Source organism: Ascaphus truei, chromosome 1 (genome assembly GCF_040206685.1).
Source record: "Ascaphus truei isolate aAscTru1 chromosome 1, aAscTru1.hap1, whole genome shotgun sequence".
Lineage (NCBI taxonomy): Eukaryota > Metazoa > Chordata > Amphibia > Anura > Ascaphidae > Ascaphus > Ascaphus truei.
Window position 1 is genome coordinate 13,793,726 of NC_134483.1, and position 15,830 is coordinate 13,809,555.

Consider the following 15,830-nt stretch of genomic DNA (forward strand, 5'->3'; position numbering starts at 1 on the left):
TTGCCAAACCATTCAAAAGTAATTATCTTGTGTTTCTTATTAATGCCGTTGAAGTTAACTGGAATTGGGAGAGATTGAAATAGGTATATTATTTTTTGTAAGAGTGTAATTTCAACTGAAGATATCCTTTTACTTTCTACGAGATGCTTTTTTTATTAATGTCACACATTTGGATTTTGGAGCAATTCGTTTTGTGAATCACATTTATGACGCTCCTTGTATTATCATGACCCTGTCTCTTGGTAAGATTCTACCATCCGTTTAACATCAGATAATTACATATATAGGACTATAATTTGTACAGTTGGTCAGATCTTTGCCATATACAGGCATACCCCGCATTAACGTACGCAATGGGACCGGAGCATGTATGTAAAGCGAAAATGTACTTAAAGTGAAGCACTACCTTTTTCCCACTTATCGATGCATGTGCTGTACTGCAATCATCATATACGTGTATAACTGATGTAAATAACGCATTTGTAACAGGCTCTATAGTCTCCCCGCTTGCGCACAGCTTCGGTACAGGTAGAGAGCCGGTATTGCTGTTCAGGACGTGATGATAGGCGCATGCGTGAGCTGCCGTTTGCCTATTGGGCGATATGTACTTACTCGCGAGTGTACTTAAAGTGAGTGTACTTAAAGCGGGGTATGCCTGTATATGGATTAATGGTATGTTGGCTTTGAGCGTATCACTTGATAGTATATTACCATTATTTAGATCATTATATACAGATCCATCCTGCCCCAGCACATGTGCTGGTGAACCAGGGACCAAACGTGGAGCGTTAGGGAGCAATTGCTCATCAGGATTAACACAGCGGGGGTCCCTGCTTCTGAATGGGACTCCAGCTGTGTGATTCCTACCGGGCGGCACCAGTCTGGAAGAGACGCGCAGTGGGAGCAGACAGAATCAGTCCCTCTCTCTGCGCACCTCTAACAGGTGATCATGCCGCTTTTGTTTTATTTTAATAGCGTAGGATTGAAGCAGGGGGTCTCCAGAGCTGAGCAGCATTAATTTCAGCCCCGGGGACCCCCTGCTTCCTAAGTTACAGGCCCCGGTATGGGGTGCCGGTATCTTTGGCAAGTTTAATTCTCCCGTGTCACGTGACGAGGACATTTAAACCTGCAGGAGATACCGGCACCCCATACTGGGGCCTATAACTTGGAGAGCAGTGGGTACCCAGGGCTGAAATTAGCGAGGTTCAGCTCCGGAGACCCCCTGCTTCAATACTATGTAATTAAAATAAAAGCAGAGCGCTTGCCTGTTAGAGGTGCGCAGAGAGAGGGACTGATTCTGTCTACTCTCACTGCGCGTCTCTTCCAGACTGGTACGGCCCGGTAGGATTAACACAGCAGGAGTCCCATTCAGAAGCAGGCTCCCCCGCTGTGTTAATCCTGAGGCTTTCTCCTGGCAACCCTTCCAAACACAGTCTTGTTCAGTCTTTTTCTAATTGCACTGTCATGAACTTTAACATTTAACATGCTAACTGAGGCCTGTAGAGTCTGAGATGTAACTATTGTTTTTTTTTGCAATTTCTCTGAGCATTGCACGGTCTGACCTTGGGGGGAATTTGCTGGGATGTCCACTCTTGGGAAAATTGGCAACTGTCTTGAATGTTTTCCACTTTTGAATAATCTTTCTCACTGTAGAATGATGGACTTTAAATGGTTTGGAAATGGCCTTATAACCCTTCCCAGATTGATGGGCAGCAACAGTTGCTTCTCTAAGATCATTACTGATGTCTTTCCTCCTTGGCATTGTGTTAACACACACCTGAATGCTCCAGACCAGCAAACTGCTAAAACATCGGCTTTTATAGAGGTGGTCACACTTGCTGATGATCAATTAATCAAGGGCATTTGATTAGCAGCACCTGTCTGCTACTTAGCATCTTAATTCCTATGGAAGCAGTAAGGGTGTACTTAGTTTTTCACACATAGCTTCTCCATTTTGGCTTTATTTTTGTTAAATAAATCATGACACAGTGTAATATGTTATGTGTTGTTGTTCATCTGAGGTTGTAGTTACCTAATTTTAAGACCTGCTAAGGAACCATGATTGTTACCATCGAATTCAAAGAGGGTGTACTTTCTTTTTCACACACCTGTATGTTTAAAGGTTAAGCACAGGACTGACCAGGTTAAATCTAAGTTTGAAAACAGGCTTACTTGATTAACCGGCTCACCTGGCTTGTTAGGGTGTCCTAAAAGTCTGTAGCTCTCAGTGCTCTGGGTTCGTGTCTCAACCAGACAGAACAGCCTACAATAATGGCTGTTTATCTGTATCATGGACTTCAGTAGCCCTTGCTGGGAAAAGGGCAAAGTCCTTATCAAGGACTATACTCAACAAATCCACGTGTCATTGCGTTATCCCTGCAACAGGGCGTCCATGCTTCCAAATAGGGTACCCTGCAGCACCAGACCCAGTTAGCTATATCTGTACACAACTCCAGATATACACAGACACACATATACCCATCTCTAGATATGCCCCACACACACAGATAGGTTCCCATCACCCTGCTTTTGTAGCCTCCCTCATTCTCTCTGCTGCTGGACGTCCCCGCTAAGTGATAACGGGGGAGGTGTTGTCACACTGTCGGGTGAAAAGCGAGGGGCAGTTACTGCACCATCCACACCCCCACTTCCCACATGCATGTTTAAATATCCCCACACATACTGTACACAATTACACACCAACAGACATTTCCACATCTCCAGATATACACAGACCCTCATTTCCACATTAATATATGCACACAGGTTACACATTTCTAGTTACATACAGTACAGAACACATTTCATACACACCTTCAAAAAATGTATCCCTCTATCATAATTTTCTAGCTTCAAATGTACAGCACAGTATTAATCTGTGTTAAGAGCTAACTATAGATGACAATGTATCTGTTAAAAATGGATATTTCTGTGAAAATACAAATAAAGAGATTTTTTTTAAAAACCATAGTTACACATCTCCCGGTAATATCACACATCTCCAGATAAATACACACAGTTACACCACCCGATAATAACACACATTTATACGCCTCCAGGTAGACACTTACACTCATTTACAAAACAAATTCTATTGTTTATATCAGTGGTTCCCAATCTGTGTGCCGCGGTTTGCCTAGAGGGGCGTCGCGATTTCAACCGGACAGGCCGGTAATTCTGATGCCTGTCTGGTTGAAAATCGGAGGTAATACCGGACACGTATTACCATGTTTGCGGGCAGCCGTCGGCAAGCCAAGCGGCGGATGTGGTGGGCAGGCGAGCGTGTGTGGGGGACGAGCGCGGTGGATGCAAGCTGGTCTGCTAACCTGAGGATGGTGGCCAGGCGCAGTCATCCTGCACTCGTGCTGCCTGTCGAGTGAAGGAGAGAACAGCGGGGCGGAGCCAGAGTCAGAGACGTCTGCTAAAAATGATGGGTGTGGGGGAGATGAAAATGATGGGGGGGGGGGGGGGGGGGAAGATGAAAATGATGGGGGGGGAGATGAAAATGATGGGGGGTGGGGGAGATGAAAATGATGGGGGGGGGGAGATGAAAATGATGGGGGGGGGAGATGAAAATGATGGGGGGGGAGATGAAAATGATGGGGGGTGGGGGAGATGAAAATGATGGGGGGGGGGGAGATGAAAATGATGGGTGTGGGGGATAAGATAGGGCATGGGGGCCAGCCTGGGGAGATGAAAATGATGGGGGGGGGGGGGGAAGAAGATGAAAATGTTGGGTGTGGGGGATAAGATAGGGCATAGGGGCCAGCCTGGGGAGATGAAAATGATGGGGGGGGGGGGGGGGGGAGATGAAAATGATGGGTGTGGGGGATCAGATAGGGCATGGGGGCCAGCCTGGGGAGATGAAAATGATGGGGAGGGAGATGAAAATGATGGGTGTGGGGGATAAGATAGGGCATGGGGGCCAGCCTGGGGAGATGAAAATGATGGGGGGGTGGGGGAGATGTAAATGATGGGGGGGAGATGAAAATGATGGGGGGGAGATGAAAATGATGGGTATGGGGGATAAGATAGGGCATGGGGGCCAGCCTGGGGAGATGAAAATGATGGGGGGTGGGGGAGATGAAAATGATGGGGGGGGGGGATGAAAATGATGGGTGTGGGGGGTAAGATAGGGCATGGGGGCCAGCCTGGAAAGATAAAAATAATGGGGTTGGGGGGGGGATGGGGGCAGGATGAGATGATGTGTGTGTGTGTCTGAGTGACAGTGTGTGATTTCCCCCCCCCGCTCTGATTTCTCTCCCCCCTTATTCTGATGGAACCCCTGTGTATGTGAGTGTGTCTGAGAGAGTTTGAGTGTGTGATTTCTCACCCCCTGATCCGATTTCTCTCCCCGTTACTCTGTTGGCCCCCCTGTGTATGTGAGAGTGTCTGAGAAAATGTGAGTGTGTGATTTCTCCCCCCCCCTTACTCTGATGGCCCCCCCCATGTGTGTGAGAGAGAGTGTGCGTGTGTGTGATTTCCCACCCCCCCTCCTGCTCTGATTTCTTCCCCCCTTACTCTGATGGACACCCCTGTGTATGTGAGTGTATGTGAATGTGTGAGTGTCTGAGAGAAAGTCTGAGAGAGTGTATCTGAGAGAGAGTGTGTCTGAGAGTGAGTGTCTGAGAGTGTGTGTCTGAGAGTGTGTGTCTGAGAGTGTGTCTTAGTGTGTCTGAGAGAGAGTGTCTGAGAGTGTGTCTGAGAGTGTGTCTGAGAGAGTGTCTGAGAGAGACAGTGAATGTCTGAGAGAGTGAGTGTCTGAAAGAGCAAGTGTCTGAGAGAGAGTGTGTTAGAGAGAGAGAGAGAGAGGGTGTCTGAGAGAGAGAGGGTGTCTGAGAGAGAGAAGGTGTCTGAGAGAGAGAGGGTGTCTGAGAGAGAGAGGGTGTCTGGGAGAGAGAGGGGGTGTCTGAGAGAGAGGGTGTCTGAGAGTGTCTGAGAGAGAGAGAGAGGGTGTCTTAGAGAGAGAGGGTGTCTGAGAAAGGGTGTCTGAGAGAGAGGGTGTCTGAGAGAGAGTGTGTCTGAGAGAGAGTGTCTGAGAGAGAGAGTGTCTGAGACAAAGAGAGTGAGTGAGACAGAATGTGTGAGTGAGACAGAGTGTGTAAGTGAGACAGAGAGTGTGTGAGTGAGACAGAGTGTGTAGGTATGTATATACAACTTTGTTTTCACTTTGGGTGCCGTGGAAAAATCCTGATTGCCTTTGGGAGCCTTGAACCAAAAAAGTTTGGGAACCACTGGTTTGGAGGAAAGGAGATTTCACCCGCAACAAAGGAAAGGGTTTTTTACAGTAAGGACAGTTAAAATGGGGAATTCATTACCCATGGAGACTGTGATGGCAGAAACAATATACCGTATATCTTTAAAAATAAATAAAAAGGTTGCACATCTTTTTAGAAAGGAAAGGTATACAGGGATATACCTAATAAGTAAACATGGGAAGGATGTTGATGCAGGGAGAAATCTGATTGCCATACTTTGAAGACATGAAAGAATTTATTTTTCCCCTTATGAGTCAGCATTGTATAATGTATCACTCTGAGAATCTGTTTGCCTTCCTCTGGATCAATGTACTGTAAATACAAATATAGGATAAGTAACTGTCATCTAAATTTAGCATAGGTGGAACTTGATGTACGTATGTCTTTTTTTCAACCTCATCTACTATGTAACTTGAACAAACCAGAAATAGTTGACATGTTAAATAAGATTGTAAGTGATGAAGATAATGTATTTCTGGTAGTGTTCTGTCATAAGACCTGGAAATTCTACAGAAGCCATGCTGATAGATCTATACCACGATCATATATTGTATCATATTAATGTGTGGGATGTACTATCCCAAACAGGAACAAAAAAATAACTCAATAATGAAAAAAACATACTGAGAAACAGTATTTATATATATATATATATATATATATATATTTTAATGTAATGTAATATATATATATATATATGTATATATATATGTATATATATGTCTTTATTGCTGGTACTGCAAAAGTTATGTCACTGTCAAACAAAGTAGGAGGACAGGATAATCATTGGACTTGTAGCTTCTGCAGGTCGGATCCGCGGTAACAAGGTGGGAGAGGAATCTTAGAAGGATCGGCTGTGGCAACAGAGGATAATGATCTTCCGTTGAGTGGATCAGCCCTGATCTTATTTCGTCTGTTTGATACTTGGCTCTCTCACAAGGGAAAGCAGTTTGTCCAGTTTGGCCACCTCCACCTCGGGTCCCCTCTGGATTTCTTGGCCTTTCTTTTCCTGAAACGAGAAGGAAAAAACCCGCCCCATGATTAGAACCATCTACAGAATCTATTTGGGGAAATAATGTCTAATACAGGAACACAGGGGGGGATGCAGATTTGAGACATGACATACTGTCTACTTCTTTTTAATTTCTCACTCAAGAGGGGACAGCAATGTGTCAACACAGGGGCAACACAGGGGTTAATTGCTTCAGTGCCAGTACCAGATCCAACTTGTGGAAGGTTAAATAGACTCTTATCAACCCGAGTATGTTTCAGTTCTCCGTGATACTTCCCTATGGCAGGGCTCCCCAAACTCAGTCGTCGGGAGCAACAAACGCACCAGGTTTTCAAAGCAAGTTGTCTTAGTGATAATTAGACAAGGATAATGGGTTACCTGTGAGCTAGAGATACTGTGCGTTGGAAATATAATCTGTTGGTTGCTCAGGGAGCCCCGCCGCACAAACATTATAACAGGTCTCTGAGCACTTGAAACCGGTTAGCTTGCCATTCCCCAAATCCTTTAATATTTCCTAGTAAACAATAAGCACTTGTATGCTTATGTATGCTTCAACTTATGAAGCTATTCTAGCTAAACCTGCTACTTCTTTAATTGATGGCAATGCCTAGAAAATGACTACAATAATCTCTATTTTTAAAAGTGAATGATCATTAAATTGTATGGAACGACGCACCAATTTCAATCCTGCCAGAACTTTGAAAGGTATAGAAAAAAAATGACATATTCCCTGTGTACCAATTTAAACAATTCAAACATTCTTGGCCGTTTTCAATAAGGTTTTTGCTTTATACACACGTTATTACGCTCTAATAACACACCCTATTATATTGGTGTTCAAGTATCGTCCCAACAGCTTGTTTCAGTTGTATATGGGAAGTGTCAGTTTTTGTCAGACTCCGGCTGTAACTCAAATGATCTAGACTTGTGAATTTCCCTAGGGGTCTGCTCTAAATGCACTTTGGTTCTCTCTTTTCAGTAATGAAGACCCCTGGGTGTGGGGAAGACTGCATCCATCTCTATATACACTGATTATACGCTATTACAGAGCTCACTAAAACATCGGAAAGATTCTGCCGTTTCCAAGATGACGATTTGGATAAATCAAAATAAAATATCTGAACTGCAAAAAAAAAAAAAAGAATAAAAAATAACTGAGCTGTTTCGGGAAAATTGCTTAACTTTAAAACTGACTACAAAAGTGCTGAATACTTAAAAATCTACTTTGGTAGTGAGGTTTAAGCCAGCAATACCACCCCCCCCCCCTTTTTTTAAAATGTATTTCTTATCTGTTTATGTAAAGCATGTAACAATGTATAATTATCTATTCTCACCTAAGCTGGCAATTGTTTGGTGTTCCTGTTATAAATCTGTAAAAATCCTGATTGTGTGATTTACAAAATGGCAACCTTCTAACTTTGTGCTGCAGCAGCCTGTGACATCCTGCAGCTGATATGTAACTTTATATTAGTAAGTGTAACACATTATTGTTACAGCTTTCAGAGTAATATTCTTCTGTTTGAAACACAGCAACAGATCTGTTTGTGATACTTTGTTGCCAAGGGCCAGAGCTCAAAAAGGTGTATTAGAGCCTGTTTAAAGGAGGAAGTGGGTATGACTCTAAATGGTTGCTGTAGCAACCAAAGAATGACCAGTACATTAAACAAATCCTTAAAAATTGCATTAGAAGTTAAAAAAAAAATGCAGCCAGTATTATCTAATACTACAGAACTGATTTATTTAAAAAAAACATAGAATTTTTCGTGTTGCTGATTTAAACCAAAGAATGAATATTCAACAGATATTTAAACAGCAATCCCCCAGAGAAACTTCTCTTTTATTCTCAGTTAACACCAATTCTAGCACACTGAGATATCCCCGCTGCAGCACCTTTCCCTACACTTTCATGTCATCCAAAATAGCTGCAATGAAACTTGCCAATGAATAAGTGGAGCGTCTCCCTGATGCGGGGCGTCTCCCCAGGGCCGCCCACAGAAATCACGGGGCCCAGGACAAATGAAAGGAGCAGCCCCTCCCCCAACCCATAGCGCACCTACCACGGAATTTTTTTTTTTTTAGCGCGCAACTTTTACTTAACTGTTTTCTTCTTATTGTAATACGGAAAAAAAACATTACAATGCAATCAGTTTATTTTAATTTCAACAAAAGACAAAGATACCCAATGCTACATCCAATGTTCCAATGTGACAAAAGGCCTGGGGGGATTCAGTATGGGCCAGGGGGTGGGGGGGAAGGGTTAAATATGGGCCTGGGGGCTACATATACACACATATATGTATGTATATGTGTATGTGCCCCCCCCCCCCCTCCTGCCTTTCACGCCCCCCCTCCCTGCCTCCGGGCAACACCGGGTATATCAGCTAGTATATATATATATATATATATATATATATATATATATAAAACAATACATATAAAAAAGACCCCAAGGCATCTAAAAAAAGAGAACAATCCATTCAAAAAAATAAAACAATACATATAAAAAAAACAACCCTCCCCAATATATATATAAAAAATACCCCAACCCATATAAAAATACCCCCAAGCCCCCCAATACATATAAAAATACCCCAAGCCCCCCAATACATATAAAAATATCCCCAAGCACCCCAATACATATAAAAATTCCCCCAAAACATAAAAATACCCCCAAGCCCCCCCCCCCAATACATATAAAAATACCCTTCCTGATGCGGGGCGTCTCCCTGATGCGGGGCATCTCCCTGATATGGGGCATTCACTCCCTGATGCAGGGAGTCTCCCTGATGCTGGGCGTCTCCCTGATATGGGGCATTCACTCCCTGATGCAGGGAGTCTCCCTGATGCTGGGCGTCTCCCTGATATGGGGCATTCACTCCCTGATGCGGGAGTCTCCCCGATGTGGGGCGTCTCCCTGATATGGGGCATTCACTCCCTGATATGGGGCATTCACTCCCTGATGCGGGAGTCTCCCCGATGTGGGGCGTCCCCCTGATGCGGGGCGTCTCCCCAATGCGGTGTGTGATGTCCCCCTCATGCGGGCATCCCCCCAATGCGGGGCTTCCCCCCACTGATTGGAATCCATGTCCCAACTTCCCGTGGCGTGAGGAACAGAGATGTATAGAGCATGCTTCCCAGTGGCGTGAGGAACAGAGATGTATAGTGCATGCTTCCCAGTGGCGTGAGGAACAGAGATGTATAGAGCATGCTTCCCAGTGGCGTGAGGAACAGAGATGTATAGAGCATGCTTCCCAGTGGCGTGAGGAACAGAGATGTATAGTGCATGCTTCCCAGTGGCGTGAGGAACAGAGATGTATAGTGCATGCTTCCCAGTGGTGTGAGGAACAGAGATGTATAGAGCATGCTTCCCAGTGGCGTGAGGAACAGAGATGTATAGTGCATGCTTCCCAGTGGCGTGAGGAACAGAGATGTATAGTGCATGCTTCCCAGTGGCGTGAGGAACAGAGATGTATAGAGCATGCTTCCCAGTGGCGTGAGGAACAGAGATGTATAGTGCATGCTTCCCAGTGGCGTGAGGAACAGAGATGTATAGTGCATGCTTCCCAGTGGCGTGAGGAACAGAGATGTATAGTGCATGCTTCCCAGTGGCGTGAGGAACAGAGATGTATAGAGCATGCTTCCCAGTGGCGTGAGGAACAGAGATGTATAGTGCATGCTTCCCAGTGGCGTGAGGAACAGAGATGTATAGTGCATGCTTCCCAGTGGCGTGAGGAACAGAGATGTATAGAGCGTGCTTCCCAGTGGCGTGAGGAACAGAGATGTATAGAGCGTGCTTCCCAGTGGCGTGAGGAACAGAGATGTATAGAGCATGCTTCCCAGTGGCGTGAGGAACAGAGATGTATAGAGCATGCTTCCCAGTGGCGTGAGGAACAGAGATGTATAGAGCATGCTTCCCAGTGGCGTGAGGAACAGAGATGTATAGAGCATGCTCCCAGTGGCGTGAGGAACAGAGATGTATAGAGCATGCTTCCCAGTGGCGTGAGGAACAGAGATGTATAGAGCATGCTTCCCAGTGGCGTGAGGAACAGAGATGTATAGTGCATGCTTCCCAGTGGCGTGAGGAACAGAGATGTATAGAGCATGCTTCCCAGTGGCGTGAGGAACAGAGATGTATAGAGCATGCTTCCCAGTGGCGTGAGGAACAGAGATGTATAGAGCATGCTTCCCGTGGCGTGAGGAACAGAGATGTATAGAGCATGCTTCCCGTGGCGTGAGGAACAGAGATGTATAGTGCATGCTTCCCAGTGGTCATTGATATTGATAGTTGGCAGATACCCAGTTGATAACACAGATATTAAATAGGCGTGTAACTATTTTACATGACCTATAAAGCTTCGCTGGTTATTATCTGCCACCACTTTAGACCTCAAGAAAATTGGACAAAGGGATAACAGTTTTCTTCTGCTATTTGGTGGCTATGCTCCTGTTACTGCTTTTAAAACACTTCTACAGTAGCTAGAACTACTATTACATTTAAAACATAAATTGCTGTTTAGTGTAGGGGGCCTGCCTCTACCCCGCGGAACAATTGCAGGTAAACTTGTACTATCTGATCTGGATTGTAAAAACGTTGCTATACAGTAACTTAAAACTGTGTCCAGCCCGTAAATAGTTAAGGAAAGAGGGGCTACTATTCCTTTAGTGTGTCACTTCTTTCCACTGGGAAAAGATTAGTAACAAAACCCAAAAAACAAGTCAGGTATTCACAGATCGTTACCCTTCTTCAGAGATGTGCAAAGTGAATGCCTGCAGAGCTTGGTTTGGTGCTCAGCCCTTACAGACAGATCCTTCCCTGCTTTCAAGAACAATGATGACGTGCTGACATATTCTTTGCAATATTACAAAGATCTCTCCCCTGTTCTGTTTGTACCTTTCAGTCATCTTAAAAGGAGCCTTTGTTCTGCTCTATGACTGCCAGGTCACTCTTCTAAAAACATTTCTAATGTAAAATGAAATTGGCATTTCTGTGGACATTGAAGTGACATAACATTTTAGATAAAGGGAATTTTCTTAACTCCTGTAAGTCACAGACATGAAGGGCGCTTCTGGTGTATATGCTGAAAAATCAGACACATTTTGATGAAATTATGCACATATCGAACAGAAGAAAAAGACAGTATTACCGGCAATTTGTTACATTTTTATTATGCAATACAGTTGCACCACTGGAAATAATGCATTTTTTTTTATCGGATCCGTTAAATAGGCATACCCTATTTATTGGTATTATGCCATACATCATGTTATGATATTTATCGGAGTGTGATTAACAGCAGAAATAATGCACCTTTTTAAATCCCCTACTCCAGGGCTGGCGTTAGCCCTGTCTTGCCTATGTATATAGTGAAACAAAACACAGAACAATATATAATAAATAGGTAAGATAAGCTAAACCAGCATGAAATAGGTGGTAAAAATGGACTTTAAACTCATTACAGCAAATAGTAACCCATTTAGTAGTCTGGGTGGTTAACTATTCATGGGTTTTCCATGACTAGCTGACCACAAATGGCTAAAAAGGGTTAATATCAACATTAAACTACACTACCTACTCCCCTTGGCCACCTTAGTGCCACGCAATGCTTTACTAACTGCTAAGGTAATCAAGGGGTTAAACGCCTACCACCACCCTCTTGGGCAACTACCCTCCCACCCGTACCTATCCCCCTCCTCACCCGCCCACAGACTTGACTAATGGACAATAGCCCTTTCAGCCAAATGTGGCTAATAGTGCTTGTGGTAAAAAAATGACAAAATCCCTAAATATGTGAAACAATGTATTTACTGTTTTTTTTATTTTTATGGTTGGGTATTGGCCCTTTATTGATTTTATTCCTATTGGCTTCAGCCATGAAGATGAGGACACACTTCATGCCGACTGGGTACATAATCCAATCTTTTTTCACGGTCAACATTGATTGCCAATGTGGCTATCTAGGCCATTCAGAGCATAGGTAGCCACAGTGACAATCAATAGATTTAAAGGCTTTTTTTAATATGCAATTGTTTTTTTAAATACAATTTTAATGTGTATTTTTTTTGTTTTTATAACGTATTTTGTATTGCTTTTTAAATGGCCGCATTTGGCTAATAGTGCCATTGGCCAGTAGTATAGTGGGGGGTAGGTTTGTTGGGGGGTGGTGACAGGGGGTGTCTGTGATGGGGGTAGTAGCCCTGGGGTGGGTGGTTTGGCCTCCCGGGAAGGTGGTGGGGTTAGCTCCTTGGTTATGTTAGAAGTTAGTACAGCATTGGCTGGCAATGCTTTACCAGCCACTAAGGAAGCCAAAGGGTGTAAGGGGGTGTATTTTCTACATTGTATTAACCCCTTTGATACCTGTGATATACCTTGGTAACCACAGGCATCAAAGGGTTAATGTTATTTCTACCCTAGGGTTCTGTATGTTTTAGAAGCCTATAATAGAAATAGTATGAATGCGACCACGATCTGTATTGTGGAAACGGACTCCGTCGTTGTTAGGACGTCCGTTTTTTTTGGCTCAAAACTTGCTGAATGACAGTTTGTGCTTAAGACTGGAACAAATCAGCTAGTTCTGTTAGAAAATCCTACGCGTTTCGGCGCGACTGCGCCTTCCTCAGGGATATTATGGTGCACTGTTGGATTCCTACTTATTATACGTGTGAGAGGTGTTGGCCTCATTTCTAATTGGTTGATTAGTTAATTAGTTAATTGATATACTTGTATTCAACCCTTAGTTTGCATACTATAAGTGGCTGGCGGTCCACTTGCATGTGTACCAGCAGGGCCAACAGTGCTCCATATGGCAATATGGTTCATGTCACAAAAGTTTGTTTATCTGTGTCATATGTATAAAATTATATAAATGTCATTAAAATACCATAATAAATACATCTTTATTGGTATAAAATCAATTGTAACATATTAACGGAAACTTTCTGATTCAACATGTATGCTGATGCACTTAGCACCCCATCAAAGCCTTTTTGTTTTTCGTCTTGCACTTTTTTCTTTTTTCAAGAAGCATATTTTAAGTTTACGTTAATATGGTACAACTGATTTTATACCAATAAGTATTCTTCAGAATTTCTTCAGAATTTAACCAGCATTTCCCAAATCTTTGTTTGGTAAGATGGTAGACCCAGATACAAACACCACTACCCCCCCAGATACAATTATCCCCCCTGCCCCCAATACAATTAGCACCCGCCACACAAATACAATTACCACCTACCTCTGGTTGCTCCTGGCGGGCCCCAGCTCTCCCAGCTGCTGCCTCCTCTCTCCATGCCGGTGCGTGCCTGAAGTTGGGCCTGACTCCGGTGAGAGAGGCCCAGTGTGGGAAGAGGCAGGCAGCAGCTGGAGAGAGCCAGGGCCTGGCGGTGGCAACCAGAGGCCCGGCAGCTGGACGCAGAAGTTGGCAACTTCTAGCGTCGGCCGGCCAGGACCCCATAGCTAATGGACCTGGGACACTTGTCCTGGCTCTCCCCATCTGTTGGCAGCCCTGATAGGGAGCCTCAGGGGAAATGTGAGGGAGTTGATCCTTGGAATACCCTCCTCCCAGTGAAGGAGGTAGAAGCCTATGCATATGGGGGGTTGGAAGCTGGCTGACCTAATAAAGAGACATCCCAGCTAGTTACCCCTAATAAAACATATAACTTGGCTGGCTAAGTAATGTATATTTCAGCCCAATGTATGTAATGTCTGGGGAAGTACAAGGAATGTGGGCTAGCAGTGTGAACTTCTAAGCCCTGTCTTTTACATAAATACCTTATGTCTGTATTTATTCCTGTGTTTGCAATTCCCCTCATCTTAGATACTTGGTATTGTGTGGTGATGAAATTAACATGTCAGCCCTGCAAATGCAAATTATGTTATGTGCCTGTTCCTACAATTTCTATGGAGGGAGTTTCTGTAATCCATTTAGCTGAGCTGTTCCATAGAAAAGATATGATCAGGACAAAGGTAGGGGACTTGTTAACAGAATCAGTTACCAGGTCTGAGCCCAAGGCACTGTTTCTCTTGGCTGGCTGCCCTTGCTCCATGTTAAAGGATAGCCACCAAGGGATATATAAGGGATACTGCTGGTCAGAGCACTAGTCCATCTGAGAGACACTCTGGGAAGGAGTGTGGAGTGGCTGCTATGTGTTCAGCACTCTGACATCCTGAAGCAGAGAAGCGGACAGGGTAAACCAATATGAAGCGGGTCCCTGCACCTAGTGAGACTAGAGACTTCCCCCCAGTGTGGTAAGTGTATGTATATTGTTTATTTGCTGGTTTACCCAGAATAAACTCCGTTTGTTAAATGACTTTGTCCTGTACTTAGTGATAGTGAACCCAGAAGGTTTCGGTATTAAAAGTACTGGTCTCCCGTGACAGGAACTACAGGTGCGGAGGTGCTGCACCCACCCCTGCGTTTATATATTTTGTTCTCCAATGCAACTACAACACACATCACTGCGAAATGCTCAAAGAACTAGATTGGTCATCACTAGAGTCTAGGCGCAAAGTTCACCTTTCCTGTCTTGCCTTTAAATTCTTTATGGGCAAGCTACTCAGCTACCTGAACAAGCTCCTCACCCCTACCACATGCAGCACTTATCACCTGAGATCAGACTCCAAAAGACTGTTCATGGTCCCAACGCTCAACAAAGTATCCGGCCGCTCCTCCTTCTCTTACCGTGCACCCCAAAACTGGTACAAAATCTGGAACAAAATCTAAGGCTGTCTCACATTTTAATCTGGTCTGTAACTGTTTCATTCGCCCATAACATATATTTTCTTTAACTGCGCATGCAATGTCTTGTATATAATGTATACCCTGTTCATTTATGTAACTGTATTTGTAACCATGTATTATTTGTCTTAACTCTGTGCCCAGGACATACTTGAAAACGAGAGGTAACTCTCAATGTATTACTTCCTGGTAAAATATTTTATAAATAAATAATATATTTTGACATTACGGGAATGTATGTATGCTACTAATTTTTTTATATACGTCACCTGCACTCAAAAAATTATTCATGCCCTACTGCTTAGGCAGTGACGGGATTCACAATTTCTTGGCATAGACACAAGGGCGTCCTAAATATGAAAGAGAGCCAAAGAGCTGATACGTTCTCAGGTATTACAGCAGATATGAACATGGGTAGTCTAGGCAGGCCAAGAGGTACCTATCTGCCATTGTTTTCTGTGTGTATCAGAACCCCTCACTACACTGCACAGAGTTACCCTGAAGTTGAAAAGGAGTTAAGGACAAAGCATCCCTCCTTAATGACTAAATATAAAGCTTTGTTACACTTTATTATTACACATACAGCACTTTGAGTCATACTATAGACCAGGAGGGGAAAACTCCAGTCCTAAAGGGCCACCAACAGGTCAGGTTTTCAGGATATCCCTGCTTCAGCACCGGTGCCTCAGTCATAATGACTGAGCCACATATGCTAAAGCAGGGATATCCTTAAAGCCTGCCCTGTTGGTGGCCCCTGAGGACTGGAGTTGGCCGCTCTTGCATTAGAACATGCATGCTCTAAAATATTTTATTCTTCCAGCAGAA

General features: G+C 43.9%; 1 protein-coding gene across 4 annotated transcripts in view; it reads right to left on the reverse strand.

Moving 5' to 3' along the window:
* Positions 1-5,886: 5,886 nt before the first annotated feature.
* DNAI1 (dynein axonemal intermediate chain 1) overlaps positions 5,887-15,830 on the reverse strand; it is a 371,426-nt gene continuing 361,482 nt past the window's right edge. For all 4 annotated transcript variants that reach the window (XM_075582503.1, XM_075582479.1, XM_075582488.1 and 1 more), the window contains one exon: positions 5,887-6,267. In XM_075582503.1, coding sequence (XP_075438618.1) covers positions 6,163-6,267 — 105 coding nt within the window. In that variant the 3' untranslated portion in view covers positions 5,887-6,162. The remainder of the gene's footprint in view (positions 6,268-15,830) is intronic.